Source organism: Humulus lupulus, chromosome 2, assembly GCF_963169125.1.
Source record: "Humulus lupulus chromosome 2, drHumLupu1.1, whole genome shotgun sequence".
In the NCBI taxonomy this organism is placed as follows: domain Eukaryota; kingdom Viridiplantae; phylum Streptophyta; class Magnoliopsida; order Rosales; family Cannabaceae; genus Humulus; species Humulus lupulus.
Genome location: NC_084794.1, coordinates 5449635 through 5467528, shown reverse-complemented (window position 1 = coordinate 5467528; position 17894 = coordinate 5449635). Strand labels below are relative to the sequence as shown.

General features: G+C 35.5%; 3 protein-coding genes and 2 non-coding genes across 8 annotated transcripts; all 5 read left to right on the top strand.

The window, feature by feature from the left end:
- Nucleotides 1–4340: 4340 nt before the first annotated feature.
- Nucleotides 4341–6557, top strand: LOC133820040 (serine/threonine-protein kinase PBS1-like). The gene is made up of 5 exons (XM_062253436.1): nt 4341–4521; nt 4926–5089; nt 5191–5368; nt 5841–6250; nt 6339–6557. The coding sequence occupies exons 1-5, from the start codon at nt 4341–4343 to the stop codon at nt 6555–6557; spliced, it is 1152 nt and encodes a 383-aa protein (XP_062109420.1).
- A 1201-nt stretch (nt 6558–7758) lies between these two features.
- TRNAE-UUC (transfer RNA glutamic acid (anticodon UUC)) lies at nt 7759–7830 on the top strand. The gene has a single exon. It is a non-coding gene; the product is annotated as a tRNA-Glu (tRNA).
- A 70-nt stretch (nt 7831–7900) lies between these two features.
- TRNAE-UUC (transfer RNA glutamic acid (anticodon UUC)) lies at nt 7901–7972 on the top strand. Its single transcript has one exon. It is a non-coding gene; the product is annotated as a tRNA-Glu (tRNA).
- A 2341-nt stretch (nt 7973–10313) lies between these two features.
- On the top strand, nt 10314–13480 carry LOC133817023 (probable protein S-acyltransferase 7). Its single transcript, XM_062249403.1, has 5 exons — nt 10314–10763; nt 10921–11103; nt 11523–11819; nt 12228–12461; nt 12561–13480. Exons 1-5 carry the CDS (start codon nt 10665–10667, stop codon nt 13086–13088), a joined length of 1341 nt encoding a protein of 446 aa, XP_062105387.1. The 5' UTR covers nt 10314–10664; the 3' UTR covers nt 13089–13480.
- A 2230-nt stretch (nt 13481–15710) lies between these two features.
- LOC133817024 (double-stranded RNA-binding protein 3-like) lies at nt 15711–17527 on the top strand. 4 transcript variants are annotated; one of them, XM_062249407.1, is made up of 4 exons: nt 15711–15879; nt 16002–16256; nt 16331–16550; nt 16673–17527. In XM_062249407.1, exons 2-4 carry the CDS (start codon nt 16011–16013, stop codon nt 17476–17478), a joined length of 1272 nt encoding a protein of 423 aa, XP_062105391.1. In that variant the 5' UTR covers nt 15711–15879; nt 16002–16010; the 3' UTR covers nt 17479–17527. The 4 variants fall into 4 exon arrangements, with proteins under 4 accessions (XP_062105391.1, XP_062105389.1, XP_062105390.1 ...); XM_062249405.1 differs by having other exon boundaries at nt 15998–16256; XM_062249406.1 differs by having other exon boundaries at nt 15964–16256.
- The last annotated feature ends 367 nt before the right edge of the window (nt 17528–17894 follow it).

Here is a 17894-nt window from a genome sequence, read left to right as displayed (position 1 = left end):
CCATACAGGCGGTTCCTTCTCCAGAAAAGCCGTACAAAGTGGTTGCACAAGCCCTCAGGTCGCGAAGGGAGAGTCCCATTTTTTCTAGGGTTGCTTTATAAAGAATGTTAACTGAGCTCCCATTGTCTATGAGAACTCGGCGCACTCTTTTGTTGGCAAGCTGTAGGGTGATGACGAGCGGATCATGATGAGGGAACTGGACGTGAGAGGCATCCTCCTCGGTGAAGGTTATAGGCTGAGTCTCAACCCTTTGGCTTTTTGGTGCCCTTGGTTCGGGTTCATATGGAGACCCGTCCCCAGTCTTCAGCTCATTCACATATCGTTTTTGAGCATTTCTGCCCCCTCCTGCGAGATGAGGACCTCCCGAGATGGTTATTACGTCCTCTCCATCTATCGGCGGTGGCCTATCCTCATCCCGAGATCGGGAGTTATTATTCTGTGTTGCCGGAAGCGCGGCTACTCTCTGGCTGGCAGTAGCCTGTCCAGTATTCTGGTTTTTGACATACTGCCGGAAATAACCTCTCGAGATCAATCCTTCGATCTCGTCTTTCAGCTGTCGGCACTCATCAGTTGTGTGGCCGGTGTCCCTATGAAATCGACAATACTTGCTGGAGTCCCTCTTGGACTTTTGATTCCTCATTGGATCCGGACGCCTGAAGGGGACCTGGTTTTCATTAGCCAGGTATATGTTTTCCCGAGACTCGTTGAGCTCGGTATGCACTTTATATACGGAGAAATATCTTTCTCCTTTTTTCTTCTTTCCTCCATCAGCCTCGGGATTATTTCCCTCGCTTTTTTTTCTCTTGGAAGGATTCTCCGAGGTAGGCTGTGTAACTAGAGGGTCAACCGAGGTTGAGGTGGAGTTAATGTTTATCATGTAGTTTCGGTCTGCGAGGTCGCTTTGAGTGTTGACCTCGCTTCCTCTACATTGACGAATTTCTGCGCCCGTCTATTAAACTCGGTTATCGACCTCACCGGTTTCCCTTGTATGTCATCCCAAAGTGCACTCCCGGGTAAAACACCAGCTCGGATGGCCATCAAGTGCCCGCTGTCATCCACGTCACGAGCTCGGGCGACCTCTAGATTAAATCTTGTCAGGTAGCTCTTTAGTGTTTCGCCTGGTTGTTGTCGGACGTTAGTCAAAGTAGATGCTTCGGGTCTGACTCCCACCATAGCCCGGAACTGCTTCTTGAAGTCTCTAGACAATTGATCCCACGAAGTTATAGAATGTCTCTTGTACTTCTCGAACCAACTCTTGGCAGGCCCGGCCAATGATGTTGGAAACAACATACATCTGAGCTCGTAACCCACGTTACTAGCTCTCATGATAGTGTTGAATGTACTCAGATGGCTGCATGGGTCGGTTTTTCCTTCAAACACTGGGACGTGAGGAATCCGGAACCCTTGGGGGAACTGAGTGTTAGAAATATTGGGAGCAAACGGCTCGAGCTCCTCATCGGAGTCCTCATATCGACCGTTTCCTCGCTCATTCTTCAAAAGCCTAAAGGCTTTTTCGAGCTGATCGATCCTTTCTTGTACTGGGTCCTTAGGCGGTGTTGGGAATTGATAGTCATTAATCGCGATCCCAGGCTCGCGTCTCCGTGAGGGATCTCTACGCCCATTCAGATGATTCCTAAGATCCGGGTTTGTCTGATCTCCCTTTCCCCTGCTCTGATTCAGGTGATTGCGCAGGTCGGGATGGCTCTTGTGATTCCTAGTATTTTTACGACCCCGGTCGTGTTTACTGACAGACCTTGTTTCTCCGGACTCATCGCTAGTGAAACTCATCGATCGGTCATTTCGTGGTGGATCCTTTCTACGTCGCCTCGTCACTACAGTGCGAGATCGGGACGTCTGACTTCTCTCGGATGGCGCGCCTTTCCGCCCCTGGAACGTCTCCCCGTCTCCTTGTCTCTCCCCTGTACGCCCTTGATCCTGATCTCGACCAGGTTGAGCGTTCCTGCGGGGAGGTGAAGGATATCTTATGGGAGACGGAGGAAACCGTATAGGTGACGGTGGTTGCCGTCCTTGTCTCGGCCTGGAAGGTCCAGAATTTGCCCGAGATGGGCCGGTTGCGTTTGGTGCGCTACCAGGAACCTGAGTCCGAGCCTCGACAGGAGCTTGGTTCCTGCTGGCACTTCCACAGGTGGATTAGGCGGGACCCGAGCTCGGGTACTCCTCTGAGGCCTAGAAGGAGCAGATGGCTCTGTTGGTGCTGGAGGCTGAGCTGGCCTCCTTGTGTTAGCATTTTTTCGTGGACGCCCACGGGGCCTCCGGGGAGGAACGTGCACGTCCCTTGGAGGAGGGGCTCGGTCTTCGCGCGGAGGTGGGGGCTGAGCCACCTGCGCCTCCGCGGCTATCCTAGTCAACTCCTCGTTACGTTTGTTGGCATCTGCCAGCAGTTGTTTCAGCTGCCGATTCTCCAATTCTACAATAGGGACATAACGCTCAGGGTTATAATACATGTCCTCATCCCTTAATTTTGGAGGTGGTCCCCGGGAATCAGAGGATCCACTCCTTTCTTCAGCGTCCGGGTTCTCCATTGGTTGTTTTCCAAGACGCCTTGGGTAATTTTCTTCAGGAGTGTTCTGATTGTTTGTAGCCATGAATCTTTCTGGGATGGATGCTTGAGGCTCTCAATGAAAGCACCAAACTGTTGACGCCGTTTTTCGTCAACAGATAAAAGAAGAGAGCACGTAAACAATTAAAGACAATGGCTAAAACAAACAAACGAATCAGACACGCGGTTTTTACGTGGTTCAGCAGTTAAATCTGCCTAGTCCACGAGTCTCTGTTATTAATCTCAAGATTATCTCTGAACAATCCTTTAGCATGAATTCTCCAGAGTTTTCTCTCAAGAATTAGAAATTCGGTCCTTTACAATGGTGCATCACTTCTCTATTTATAGAGAAGGATGCAGAATACTATCCCACACATTTTGGGTAGTTACTCTTTTGTGAATAAAAATAAATGGCCTTAAATGCCAATAATCAGATATACAAGGAAACGTTCCCCAAAGATCAGGAAACGCATAACTGACTAAATAATATCCCACGATTTTTGGGGATTTACATCAATAAATGAGGATCATATCCCATATCTACAACACTTGTAGATATTCAAGGTAGCCATTGAGTATCTCCAAGGCTTCACGTCATTGTGCGAGCCACTGACACTTCCCGAGCTGACATTTCTTTCGAGATGGCATATCGAGCTCGAGATCCCTGCTCCGAAGTTGTTTCTGAAGATGAGGGTCTCACAGAGCTATCCTTCGAGATCGAGATCATTTCGAGGTCACCATATTCGAGGTCTGTACCATACTTTGCAGGCTCCGATTTACAATCGTAGAGCATACCCTAACCCTCACGAGACCATTTAATGCGAACTCAGCTTTCGAGGTCATATTTGCTACGGCTCGAAATCTGGGTATAACACATGGGGAATCCATTTATTTAAAAAAAGAAATTTTAAAATAAAAATCGTAAATTATATGTAAACTAAAATATTATACAATATTTATTATTTAAAATATTAAATATTATCCTAAATAAAATTTAAAATATTAAAAAAGTTACTAGTATACTTCAATAACACATAAAGAAATATATAAAATACATATAAAATATTACAAAAATATATAAAAATTTAAACGGCCCCCGTCGAAGCGGGAGTGCTTTCTCCGCCCCCGCTCCGTTTAACATTCAGGGATTGAAAATTATCATTGTTCCGCCATATTTCCCATTTAGACGGGAATTTCCCGCCTCATTAAAGGCGGATCCCGCGGGGCCATCCCCATGGGAAAAATGTGCATCACTAAGGACATAGGGTGGTCTTGCCCCCTAGTTTTTTTCTAAAAAAAATTTACATGTAAAAATATATTATTTCTAAAATATTTATACCATATATAGCCTTTGTAAGTCATTTTGTTCTGACTTCTATTATTTGTAGTAGTGACATGAAAAAACAAAGCAAGTGAAAATCTTTTCCCACTAGTGATTATTTCATCACACATAAGGTAACATTTTAAAAAAAAAAAAAAAAATTACTTGAGTAGTAAAACGAGTTGATGAGAGATCTTAGTACAACACACATGAATACGTAAAATGTAATATTTCCACGTAGGAAAATACAACAGAAAGAGAAACTTGACCCTCCTATCTATAAGTATATTTATATAAATGAATACTACGTAAAATGTAATTGATGAGGGTCTTACTACCTGAATTGGCAGTTCTTGTTTATTAATTATATATCTCTCTTTTCGATCTCCATAGCCATAGATAGCCATAACTATAAGCTATATATATATATATATATACTTCTTGATTATTACAGCCAAAATGAGGTGCTTCGAATTCAGCTCTTTCTGGTGTTGTGGGTCAAACTCATCAAAGCACAGTATTCCCAAGAAGACTAAAATCACTACTAGTAACGATGATGAAGAAGAAGAAGCCATTAACAGCCAAAACCAACCTCCACAGCACTCACACATTATTCAAGAACCATCTTCAACTTCATCTGGTATCTCTCTTTTCATTTCTTTATTATAAGAACCTATTTATCTCATCATCAAAACTTTGTACGTTGTTTTTTATTTTTATGGCTTCTGATGATGAGTTTGGTGCAACTTACACGTAGTTATATATTAAGCCCTTGTTCATAGCCTTCTTTGTATTATTATTTAGTTTTGAATCATTTTCTTGAACCTAAAATCTTGTTACAACAAAATCTTGAACATTAAGTTAAACCCTGGTTTGGCTTAAAATCTTTTAGAATAATGTCTAATACTTCACTACTTCTTGATCATCAAGGTACTTTATCAATGTATAAGAAACTAGTCAAAGCTTGATTCTTGCACTAGTTAGTTCTTTTCTTCTTCTAACTTATATATATATATATATTTATATTGTTTTTGATTTACTCAGGAGCTGCAGAAGAACATAATAATAATAGTTTAAACCCTAGAAGTAACTTACCTCAAATATTCACTTATAATGAACTTGTAGCTGCAACAAACAACTTTTCTGATTTTGTTAAAGTTGGTGCATTTGGATACGTATTCAAAGGAACCTTACCAAATTCTAATCAGGTACATATTTATATATATATATATATGACTAGTTATAACTTGGTCTTCTTTTTTCACATCAAATAATGTGATAAAATACTATACTGGTTTGATCAAAGCAGGTTGTAATAGTTAAAACGGTTGGAGAGACTGAGTATATAGTTGAAACTCACATGCTTTCAATTCTAAGGCATCCAAATCTCATCACTCTCTTTGGTCACTATTCTCAATGGACTGCTCGAACCCATCTTCTAGTTTATGAATTCATGCCTTTAGACTCCTTAGAGGACCATCTCTTTGGTAACACTACTATTCTTTATACTATATATTTCATTATTTTGAAAATTGATATTTTGGCAAAATAGATTTTTAATGTTGATTTCCAAAACAAAATTCATTTTGTAATTTTTTACAAAATATTTTTCTTAGACACACTCAACATCATCACGTGGAAAATGATACTTTACAGAAAATATTATCAAAAGAAAGTCATTATTTTTTAGTAATAATATACTCTTCTTTCAACTATGCCATTATTTTGAAGAACAAAAGAGTATTTGGTACAAAACTAATGTATTATTTTCATAATTCATTGTAAAATAGTCTTATCTACACACTCAAATATTATGTTGGAAAGAGAAGTTTACAATGAAGTGTAAAAAAAAATGTTACTTTTTCGTAACAATATTGTTTTGAAAAATACCACAATATAGAAACGATGCCATAGTTTTGAAAAATACCATAATATACTTAAATGGTATTATATCTGCAGACCATTTTCCTCGAACAAGGAGGCCCTTAGATTGGAACACCAGAATGAAGATAGCTTTAGGTGTAGCCAAAGGACTAGAGTTTCTCCATCGTGGCATAGGCCGCCGACCAGTGGTGCATGGAGACCTAAAACCATCAAACATATTATTGGGTGAAGGGTTTCACCCAAAGCTCTCTCATTTTGGGATTGCAAGGTTTATCCCTACTTGGCCTACTACTAGTGCTAACCCTAGTTCTACAAGGCAAATGGACTCAATTGGTTACTCGGCTCCAGAGTACATTGCTACTGGAAAATTGTCCATTAAGGCTGACATTTATAGCTTTGGAGTGGTCTTGCTTCAGCTCATCACTGGAAATCAAGCCATCGTCAATAGGAGCCATAATGGTCACATAATATGGCTCTGTCAGTGGGTATATATATATAGATTATTTTTTAATGTCGTTTTGCAAAATGAAGATGAAGTGTACTGGTTTTTGTGACAAAGTTTTTGTTTTTTAGGTACAAGCCATGATGGAAGACAAAGATAATCTGAGATATATTGCTGATCTAAGTCTGTTCGATGAGTACCCAGAAGATTGTTTGGAACATGCATTGGCATTGGCTGGAATGTGTGTGAAAAATGAGGCTGAGGAAAGGCTTACCATGATCGAAGTGGTACACCATTTGGAGATTTTGGAGGCAAATAAGTACCATAGCCCAAATAATGATACCATGTAGGTGTTTATTAATTTACTATATATATACTCATACATATATTAGTACTATTTTTTTTTTCTATTGGTAGTGAGAGTTTATGAAGGGTTTTATATAACAATCTTCATAATTTCCATTTTTTTTATAATTTTATTTCTTGCTTAACTCTATTATAATATTTGATCAACAAGAAATTATATAAATGATTGCTATGTAGGTAAGTATTCAAAATATACTAGAACTTCAAATGTGTTATTATTTGATTAATAGATTGATATATGTTTAGAGTGTGACATTCTCTAAGAGTTGCTATTTGGCACTTAAGGTGCCCAACACCACATTAGGTGGCGATACCTCATAACACTTATTAAATTCAAATAAGTGTGGGACCCAATATTGAATTGCACTAATAGTGGTATGTCACATTCTTATGGTGTTGGACACCAATGGTGCTCCTTAGCAATTCTCGGCATCCTCTGGTGAATTATTAGATTATGGGATTTTATCTAAACAGTTTTACTTTTAAATTAGTGATGCAACTAAGAAAGTTTTCACATACACCAGTGTTCTGTGTGTACTAATTATTCCTCTTAATGATTCTAAAAACACTATCTTTTTATATATAAAGAAGACATACTTTTTGTAGTGGCGTAGATCTCAAAACAGGGATGTGTGTGTGTGTGAATATAATAAATAGAGATAAATAAAAAGTTACCTAAACATAACTCCTATCCACAAGTTTGTGATATTCTTTGATAATCAATATTTTTGACCTATTCTTTGCTTCAAGAAATTGTTGTTTTTAACTTGTGCACAACTACCTATGCATATATATACATTCTTGGAGAAGAGTGCATATAGTTTAGGGTCTATGAATTAACAACTAATAATAATGCATGAGATTTAGTACATGAACCAATCCCAACATATATGGATTATACTCAAAAATTGACCATTCATTCACGAACCTTTTCAAGAATCAAGACCACTAAATATGGTGATGATGTGATGATAGCAACCATGCTTTTTTCAACTTGTGAATGCTGAGTTTGTGCTGTCCCATCTCCATTGCAACTCTCCTCATTCGTACCATGTTTTCCCGAGTCTCTCTTACTTCAAAAAAACCAAAAAACGACATCACTAAACACAACTTGTCTCAATATAATATATATTAATGAATGCTTTAAATTTATTTATAGAATACTTTTATAGTCCCATCAGAAAATCCGTTGTCGTCCAGCGGTTAGGATATCTGGCTTTCACCCAGGAGACCCGGGTTCGATTCCCGGCAACGGAACTTTTTGCCTAAATTTTCTTTGTATTAAAGTTGTAATAAAACTTATTTTTGTTTAAACATTTCAATAAGTTCCGTTGTCGTCCAGCGGTTAGGATATCTGGCTTTCACCCAGGAGACCCGGGTTCGATTCCCGGCAACGGAATTTTTTTTTTTTTTGGATTTTTTTTTCACTATAATGAACTTGGTGAAGATTTTTATGGCTATTGTCTCTGTTTGGTACAGAAAAGGGAGAGAAAAAAAAAACTTTGTTTGGTTGGAAAGAAAAAGAGTGGAAGAAAACAAAGTTAGTGGATCCCACCAATACTTTTCTTTCCAAAATTAGAAAGATATTTTTTTTATAATACATATTTAAATTAACAGTACTTATTTATTTTTATTTTTAATTCAAAATAATTCATATAAAATTATATATTATTTTGGTCATTGTATTTTTCTCAAATATATGATCGGCTTATGTGTTTTGTTAAATGATAATTTAGATGTTGTATTTTACAAAATGAATCAAAATGGTTCCCTATACTTGATTTTGGTCAAAACATTTTCAATTATGAGATCAATTATTGAGTCATTGGCGATGCGAGAAACATAAAATGTAGTTTTTCTCAAATATATGATCGACCCATGTGTTTTTCTAAATGATAATTCAAATATTGTATTTTACAAAAAAAAATGAAATCATTCATTTTGAACAACAAATAGCGATTAACCAAGTTTGACAAATTGTTTTCCAACAAGCCTTACAAGGAGTTCTAGGAACTCTGAATAGTTGTTTGAACAACGAGTTACATTTACGTACCATCAGTACTAATATTGATATGTTTGAAATGATGAAAGAAATAATGGATTAGTCCTTATATGGCAAATATTATTTTTTTTTTGTCAAAATGCTGTCTAAACTTAATTTTAGTCAAAATATTTTTAATTAAAAAATTAATTATTGAGTCGTTGGCGATGCTAAAAGCAGAGAAGGTAGGTGAGGAGTTGAAAATGAAATATTTTTAAAAATATTTTGACAAAAATTAAATATAGGATAATATTTTAATCATTTAACAAAATATAATAGCCAAAATAATATTTTTCCCATTATAAATAATATTATTTTTATTTTTCCAAATTCTTCTCAACCAAACAACATATCCTTAATGATTTTTCTTTCTTTCTAATTTTTCTTTATTTCCATCCAAAGCATAGGGTTAGTCTAGAGCCACCTATCAGCTTTGTATGTATGTATAATTGCTATTTATTATTTCAGTGTGAGGCTTTGGGGCTATGCTTTTCTAGGGCCACTTTGCTCTTCATAATTGTTACTTGTTAGAGAAAAAAAAAATTAAAGGGGGGCCTGGCTTTGCTGGTTACTACTGCTACACACACCCCAATGACAATATTAAATTAATTAAATATTTATTATAATTAAAAAAAGTAATTAATAATCTATTATAAATATTTATTTTTATATATATATAGGTGGGCACACCATTATTCATGATTGAGAATTACTAGTGAATATATGAGTAAGTAAGAGGGGGGTCATCATAGCTGTTTAGCATCAAATTTTGTTTATTCATCACATCATGCTTTTACAAGTTAGGACTTTTTGGTCCAACTGCCTCTTTTTATGGTTTTCCAAGGATAGATTTATACTCAATTTCATGCAATTTCACCTTGGATGCTACATTTATAGATATTTTAATGTATATTTATATATATTTTTTGACATTTTAATAATTATGTGTAAAATGACCCTTTTTTTATGATTGTTTGTAAAGTAATTTTTTAGTTAGTTAGGGTATTGAGTAAGTTCAACAAGAATACTACTTTATAAAGAATAGTTTAAAGAAAATCATTTTGTAAAATTATACTAAAAAAAAATCTTATAAATTTAATTTATAATGCCTAGAATTAAAAATATGAGTAAATGTTTTAGATTATATAGTTTGTATTTAATTTAATGATAAATAATATTTTAACATAAAAAATCAGCATAAAAATATGTTTGTATTGATATCATATCAAAAGTGACCAATAAAACAAAAAGATGACTTTTAATCAAATTACAAGTAGCATATTTTATAATTAAGGCAACTAAGATTTTGGACAATTATAGAAGCAAAAAAAAAAGATCTTTAAGTCAAGTAAAGCAAGTTTTCATAGGAAAGAAGGAAAGTATTATTTATGTTAAAGGATAAAGAAAAGTGATTTTTTTTTACAAAAAAAAAAAGCAATCACAACAAAAAATGTAAAAGTTGAAGAGGGTAAGGATATTATGGTAATTTCAAGTTAGAAAAGAGAAAAGAATGAGATGGGGACAAGTCCAGGCCTGAGAGCTCTGCTGGGGGCTCCTCACTCACATTCTCTGTTTGGGTTGGGGAGAGAGAAAGGGCTTCACCCACCACTACAGGTACATTCTCAGTCCCACAGTCCAATCATGTTGCGCCACGTCATCTGTTAATCCCTGTAAAGCACGGACACATAAACATATCCCAATCCATCACAGTCTTAGGCTAGCATCTCTCTCTCTCTCTAAAACTAACCCTCCCAAGCAAAGTGAAACCCTTTCTCTCTCTCTCTCTCTCTGTCTACGTCGTCGTAAGCCATAGCCACCGCCGAGCTTGAGCTCGCCGCAGCTGGAACAGAACCCAATTGGGCTGGCGGCCGAAAGGGACGCACGCGGCGCGTTTCGTCGATGTATTCTAGCTTTTGTTAAAGGGAGTTCTTTTTTTTTGGGGGGGTGGGGTTGGAATTGTCTTAATCTCGAGGATCCGATTAAAGGTTGGGGATTTTAAGATTGAGTGTGGATTTTCTTTTGTGGGTTTGTGAGAACCAGGGGTGTGGAAATGTATGTGGTGCCTCCGCCTCAGCGTTCGGATCCGGGTTCCGGATCCGCCTTTGGGTCCGGTGATTTGAGGGTTTATCAAGCTTGGAAAGGCAGCAATGTGAGTTTGTTATTGCTTTTTTTATTATTTTTAATTCAAATAATTACTGGGTTTGTATCGATAATTAGCTCCCGTTTTAGAAGTTTAGTGATGTTTCTTTGGTGTTATGATTTTTACTGAGGATTCTTATGTTGTTGTTTTTCTTATTCATTGGCAGAAATTTTTTCTTCAAGGAAGGTTTATTTTTGGACCTGATGTGAGATCATTGGGCTTGACCATCTTCCTCATTGTTGCTCCTGTCACGATTTTCTGCATCTTTGTCGCCAAAAACCTTATTAATGACTGGGGTCATCACTGGGGAATATCAGTAATGGCTGTTGCTGTTATATTCACTATCTATGTGAGTTCTTCCTGTTTTTCCTTTGTAACTATATGTATGTTATAACTTTCTTTTAAGCAAAAATGTATTACCCGTCATGAAATGTTCCATTGAATAATAAAATATGTTTATGGAGATGGTTTTGCCCAATGATGTCATTATCGAAGTTAGGTTGCTAAGTATACCATAGATTTTTCTATGCGGTACCAAAGTAATCCACTTTTTTACATGTGCCTGTAGGCATGGCTGTTGTTATTTATCTCAAGGATTCAGTTTATTACATTCGTGTTTATTTCATAATTGGGTTTGATTGTCAATTCTTATACACTATATATTGTCAAGTTCTCAACAAGCTTGCACTTTGTACATTGTAACATTTAGTTCCAACAATTGTTGCCAGTTGCTGGATTCTAAAAATAATTACAATGTTCTGTTTTCAGGTATTAGTTCTTCTCCTCCTAACCTCTGGAAGAGATCCTGGTATTATTCCTCGCAATGCTCACCCTCCTGAGCCAGAAGGCTATGACGGGAGTATGGATGTTGGGGCTGGACAAACTCCACAACTACGCCTGCCTCGTATCAAGGAAGTAGAGGTCAATGGAATGACTGTTAAGATTAAGTATTGTGACACTTGTATGCTCTACCGACCTCCTCGCTGCTCTCACTGTTCGATATGCAATAACTGTGTAGAACGATTTGACCATCATTGCCCTTGGGTTGGGCAGTGTATAGGGCTGGTATGTGCTTCTTTATTTAGTATTGTGTCTTGCTATCTATACTGCACTTGCAATGGAATAATTACATTAGTATTTGTTTGTGTCATACTAGATGTTTATGAAATGGTATCAATGTGAAATAGTTCCAATCGGTTTCTTATACTTAATAGGGAAGGTCATATAATTAGTGCCTCAAACCTAGTGAGCTAGAGAAGAGTTTCATAATGATTTTGTTGAATATCAAAAACTTCCTGGACTCGCCCAAGGTGTCTCACACATTCTTGATCTTTTTATGTTATTTGTCAGAATGTAATATTGGGCAAGTTTTGTTTTTAACTTACTTTACTTGGTGCCATTTGTCATTTTACTAATATTGTATTTCTGACTGGTAATGAAGCCTAATCTGAACAATCATTAATTTGGTTGCAGCGAAATTATAGATTCTTCTTCATGTTTGTCTTCTCAACGACCCTTCTTTGTATATATGTATTTGCATTCTGCTGGGTCTACATAAGGAGAATTATGGCCGGAGAAGACATAACAATTTGGAAAGCAATGATAAAAACTCCAGCATCCATTGTGCTAATCGTTTACACTTTCATATCCATGTGGTTTGTTGGTGGTCTTACAGCTTTCCATTTATATCTCATCAGCACAAATCAGGTGAGAGACCTATAATGCCATACACTGTAACTCAGAGTTCATGCACCAATTTATTAGCAGAAATTTTGGTTGACTATTGACACGCATTTGCTTTTGCAGACTACATATGAGAATTTCCGATATCGATATGATAGGCGAGCCAACCCCTACAATAAAGGAGTTGTTGATAACTTCAAGGAGATATTCTGCACCAGCACCCCTCCATCCAAAAACGATTTCAGGGCAGTGGTGCCAAGGGAAGCCGGGTTTCCTCCTGGTCGATCTGGTGGTGGGGGCTTTATGAGTCCAAACATGGGAAAAGCCGTGGAGGACATAGAAATGGGAAGAAAAACAGTATGGGGAGACATGGGAGCAGGGGCTGACCATTTTGAGGGACAACTCAACAACAACGAGAGGGTGAATGTAAAGGAAGGCGACTTAGGCGAAGTGTCCCCTGATGTAAGGACTACAGTAGACGATGTGGCAGAGCGTGGTGGACACCCAAGGCGATCTAGTTGGGGAAGAAAAAGTGGAAGCTGGGAAATGTCACCTGAAGTTCTTGCTCTGGCTGCTAGAGTGGGAGAACCGAACCGTATTGGTGGGAGTACCAGTGGTAGTTTCGCCCCAAACGACAGTCGACAAGCGTAAGCAATAGAAGCTATGGAATACCACTGGATGATGTAACACAAAGAGGCATTTAATTGGGGAGATGAGATGGAGTGGTTTTGAGGTTAGCCATCTTCTGTGCTTGTTTATTCAACTCTCCCAGCATAAGATATTTCTGGCAATGTGGGGATTAACTTTGGCTGGATGTTTGTAAGTTTGGTTTGGTCTTTGTGCTTCTTCTAGGAAGGAAATGATGGTGTGTTGTATGAGTGAGCTTTCTTCTTCTGTCTTGATTTTTTTCTTCTTCTTCTTCTTCTTTTATTATTGCTGTTGTGGAATTAGTTAGCATCTAATTTTCTTGCAATTATGAAATTAGATCTCTTCCTCCTCCTATCTAGAAACAATAATTTGGAAATATATAAATTTTTTTTTCAGGGTAATCTTAAATTAATTTTAGTTGATGGGAAAGGTCATATGATACCTCATATAAAGTAACAAGTGGCCATAAAACTTGGCTTGTATATATGTTTGTGAACATAGTTTTATTAAGATCAATGCTAAATCTGGGAGGCTTTTCAATACTATTAAGTTGATACTGTTGACTGCATCATCGTTGATAGAAACGACATGAAAGCTGGTGTCGTTTTCTTGGGACTGTTAAGGGACGGCTCGAACTTCCAAAATACCTATGAATGGAAATTTACAACATCGTTAATGTAATAACGACAAAGGGAAATTTACAACATTCATTACAATAATATTTAATATATTACTATATATAAACATTATTATTTTTTAATACACTGTATACCAATTTTAAAATAATTATGATTTATTTTCTTTATCAAATTATATGATTTCATTTCTTTTTTTATAATATTTTAATTTTTTATTATTATATCATTGATGACCTTTTTTAAAATATTTTATTTGATTAAGAATATATTTTATATTAAATTGATGATGTCCGTTTTAAATGGGGTATTCCGTTACCTTTTGGTTCCATTTTTTTTTTGAAAAAAAAAAACCAATTTTTTAAATGGATTGTTATGTTTACTAACTTTTGTTTATTTAGTAGTATGATTATTATACGTTTTTGTATTATATTTTTGCTTTTATCAATTTGTTTATTTATTATTTTGAATTGTTTTTTCGTAGCTTGTTTATTTTTATTGATAGTACATATGTAATAAATTTTTATGTTAATTTAATTTTTTTGTGCATTAATTGTTGCAACTTTGTTTTTTATTTTTTTTATGAATGGACATTCAAAACATTTATATCAATTAATTTTAGTTTATTATTTTCAATTATTAATATTTTTCTATTTATATTTTTAGTATTTTGTTTAATTTTTTTTGTTCATCCAAAAAAATTAAACGTTATGTTTACTAACTTATGTTCTCTTTATTTTTCTGTATTTTATATTTGCAACATTATTTTTTTTTTACTGTATATAATAGAATAAACACTACTGTATATATTACGCATCTATATATTTTTATTTTTTTATATTTAATATTAAGGTTTATGGTTTTATATTTAATGTTATGTTTCATGATAATACGTTTACTAATATACAAATTTGTTTATATTAAATAATACATACAAAATGTTTATATCTGTATAATATTTACTATTTTCTGCACTAATATATTGAACAAATAACAAAATAAACATTTTTGTTGACTTGAACCATTTCAAATTTTTACAAAACACACTTTAATCTCCAAACCATTTTTTTTTGTAAAATTTAATATTAAAATATCACCATTAAATCATCTTTCTCTACAAAATGTAATATTTTCAATTTGCTTACTTTTTATTTATTTTCTGTAATTAATTTTCGTGATTTTTATTTCCATAATTAATTGGTAATATTATATTTGGAAAGTTCCTTGATATGATATATGTCTTTAGGCAGCAATGAATATATTTTTTTCATATATATATATTGTATATTATTTTGTAATTATGTTTTATTGTATTTGTTGTATATGCACAGAAAAAGCCGTAAAATACATAGTGATTTTTAGTTTTAATTTTTTTTTTTGGGGGGGTGTATCTTTCAATTAACGGATAATAAGGGTGGAATTTTAATTTTTTGGGGGTATAGTTAATATCATGAGTAGTTTACAGTTAGAGTAATTAATAATAATAATATTTTGAAAAAAAAAGTCAAACAGAGTGAGGGAATTACGAATTTAGTCAACTATTTACCTAGAGTAGAGTAGGCTATTAACACAGGGCAGATTTGTTGGAAGTTAAATAAAGACATTTTTGATAGTTCATCTAACCTGGTCAAAAAGTCATGAGTCAATCAATAACAATCAAGAAAAATATTAATTTATAAATTCAAATAATATCTCATGGAATTACAGCTAAAATACATTTTTGATACAAAAAAGGAAGTCAAATTATTCAAAAATGTTAATTAAGGATAAAAAAATCTTTAATTTACTAGCGATAAATGTGAACGGATATTATTTATTAAGAAAAACATCCCCTTTTTCACCTTATTAATTAATAGGATCTCATAAAAGTGTTCATTTATTTATTTTTAGAAAATATTTTGTAAAAGCTGTATAATAATTTATTTTTGGAAATAAAATAAAATAAAGAGAATATTAATAAGAGGGAATAAAATAATGAAAGCATTGGACTACTACTTCTACTAAGGAGAGGAGACTCATATCAAATCATATCCTCTTCTATGTCTGAGCTCTAAAAGACTCTAAAGCTTAAAGCTTTGCTTTGTCACTTGTTAATGGTTTTGTTCTTCTTCTTGTTGAGTCTCAAGGCCAATGTAGGAGTGTGAAATCTGGCGAATCAGGTTGGTTTTTCAACACTGTTTGTGTGGCTTGAATTGTCTCTTTGATAGTAAATTTCTAGATTTTGATGTCAGTTTTTTTATTAGTTTGGAGTATTTTTTATGTTTTGTTCTTTAAAAGACAGATATAGAATATGTATAAGAACCAACTGCAGGAGATAGCACAGAGAAGCTGTTTCAATCTACCTTCCTATACTTGCATCAGACAAGGCGTTGACCATGCACCAAGATTCAAAGCTTCTGTCAATTTCAATGGCGAGATCTTCGAAAGCCCAAACTATTGCCCCACGCTGAGGCAAGCCGAGCACGCGGCTGCCGAAGTGGCCCTCAATGTCTTGTCCACCAGAGGCCCTTCGAGGACTCTAACTGCAAGAGTTCTTGTAAGTTTTCATATGTTTTTGTGTGTATATATATCTGTGTGTGTATTGGTCTCATTTTGGTTTTTTCTTCTAAGGACGAGACTGGTATTTACAAGAATCTTCTGCAAGAAACTGCTCACAGAGCTGGGCTGAGGCTGCCTGTGTACACCACTGTGAGATCAGGTCCTGGCCATGTACCAACTTTTGCTTGTACTGTGGAGCTTGCTGGTATGACTTTCACTGGTGAATCTGCCAAAACCAAGAAGCAAGCTGAGAAGAATGCTGCTATTGCAGCCTGGTCTGCTTTGAACCAAAGTAAGTTCTCTCATGTTTTTTAGCTTTAAAATTTTCTTTTTGTTTTTTTGTGTGTGTGTGTGTGTGTTTGTACCTTTGACATAATTAATCAGGATATGTTTATTTTATGTTTTTTGAAACAGTGCCGAAATTGGGTTCGTTGACAACCAAACAAGACAGTCATGAAGAACAAGCGAATGTGACGAGAGTTCTCTCGAGTTTTAGACCCAAAGATGATGGAAAACAAGTGAGGAAGAGAGATCCAAACCCACCAAAGAAAATCTTTAAAGGTCATCATAGGGACAACAATATTGGCTCTTCTTCTTCATCTTCTTCATCATCAAGCTCAAATATTTATTCCCAAGATGAGAGATTGAAGCTCATGGAGATGATAAAGGAGTTGAGTCAAGAAGATTCAATACTTAAATATAACACCTTTGCTTCTCTTCTTCCTCCACCTCCGCCAAGAACAGTTTCAAAGATCTTACCCCCAACAACTAGGCCAATCCCAGTTCAAGTAAGAAGCAGATCATCACCATACTTGATTCAAACTCCATTGGAAGACCACCATAAGAAAGATGAGGAACAATGGCTTGGCACAAAACCAAGTGTTATTAAACCATGTCATCATCCACTGTCATCAAATCTCAATCCTTATACTACAACAACAACATCATCAGCATCAGCATCATCAGGAATTAAGTCAAGTCACCTATCAAGAACCATGTTCAGTGGTCAGTCTCGTCCTCACAGAATAGCCCCAGCAGTTCAAATAAGGTCAGTGATACCAGTCTGTGCAGCAGCACCAGTAACAAACTCAGCTACCACTACTACAAAACCAGGAGCAGAAGAGGTCTCATCATCATCAGTTGCTACTACTGCTTCTGCTAAGTTCAATAAACCACAGTTTAGTCTGCTTGGTTCCGAGTTCAACAAGTTACAATTATGAGATTATATATCTAAAAACAACCTCGTAATAAAGATTTTTCTTCATGGTTTTCCTTTGTTTTTACTAGCTTTGTATTTTGTTTTGTTTTCTAAACTTGCATTAAATGACTATAAGTTAAGCTTATTGTAAGTATTATGAGTTGTCGCTAATCAATCAGTCAGTGTTATCTCATATGGTACTGAGCACTTTAACGCGACAAATGACACTCTATTAAGAGTTACTATTAAGAGTTAAGAAAGTGGAAAAGTAGATGAAATGAGAGTTTGGTAAAAGGGAATGGTGTTTGTGTATAAAGTTTCAAACTTGACATGTGTTATTAAGTGAGGAGAGAGAGAGAGCAATAAATGACATGTGTAGGAGTGGTTTGCATTGCAGAGGATAAGAAAGGGTGAACAAAACAATGGGGTAGGCATTAA

Coding starts and splice junctions, on each gene's coding strand:
- LOC133817023 (XM_062249403.1), top strand. CDS start 10,665: ATGTATGTGGTGCCTCCGCCTCAGCGTTCGGATCCGGGTTCCGGATCC. Junction 10,764..10,920: donor AAGCTTGGAAAGGCAGCAAT/GTGAGTTTGTTA, acceptor ATTCATTGGCAG/AAATTTTTTCTTCAAGGAAG. Junction 12,462..12,560: donor ATCTCATCAGCACAAATCAG/GTGAGAGACCTA, acceptor TTGCTTTTGCAG/ACTACATATGAGAATTTCCG.
- LOC133820040 (XM_062253436.1), top strand. CDS start 4,341: ATGAGGTGCTTCGAATTCAGCTCTTTCTGGTGTTGTGGGTCAAACTCA. Junction 4,522..4,925: donor ACCATCTTCAACTTCATCTG/GTATCTCTCTTT, acceptor TGATTTACTCAG/GAGCTGCAGAAGAACATAAT. Junction 5,090..5,190: donor CCTTACCAAATTCTAATCAG/GTACATATTTAT, acceptor TGATCAAAGCAG/GTTGTAATAGTTAAAACGGT.
- LOC133817024 (XM_062249407.1), top strand. CDS start 16,011: ATGTATAAGAACCAACTGCAGGAGATAGCACAGAGAAGCTGTTTCAAT. Junction 16,257..16,330: donor CTCTAACTGCAAGAGTTCTT/GTAAGTTTTCAT, acceptor TTTTCTTCTAAG/GACGAGACTGGTATTTACAA. Junction 16,551..16,672: donor CTGGTCTGCTTTGAACCAAA/GTAAGTTCTCTC, acceptor TTTTTGAAACAG/TGCCGAAATTGGGTTCGTTG.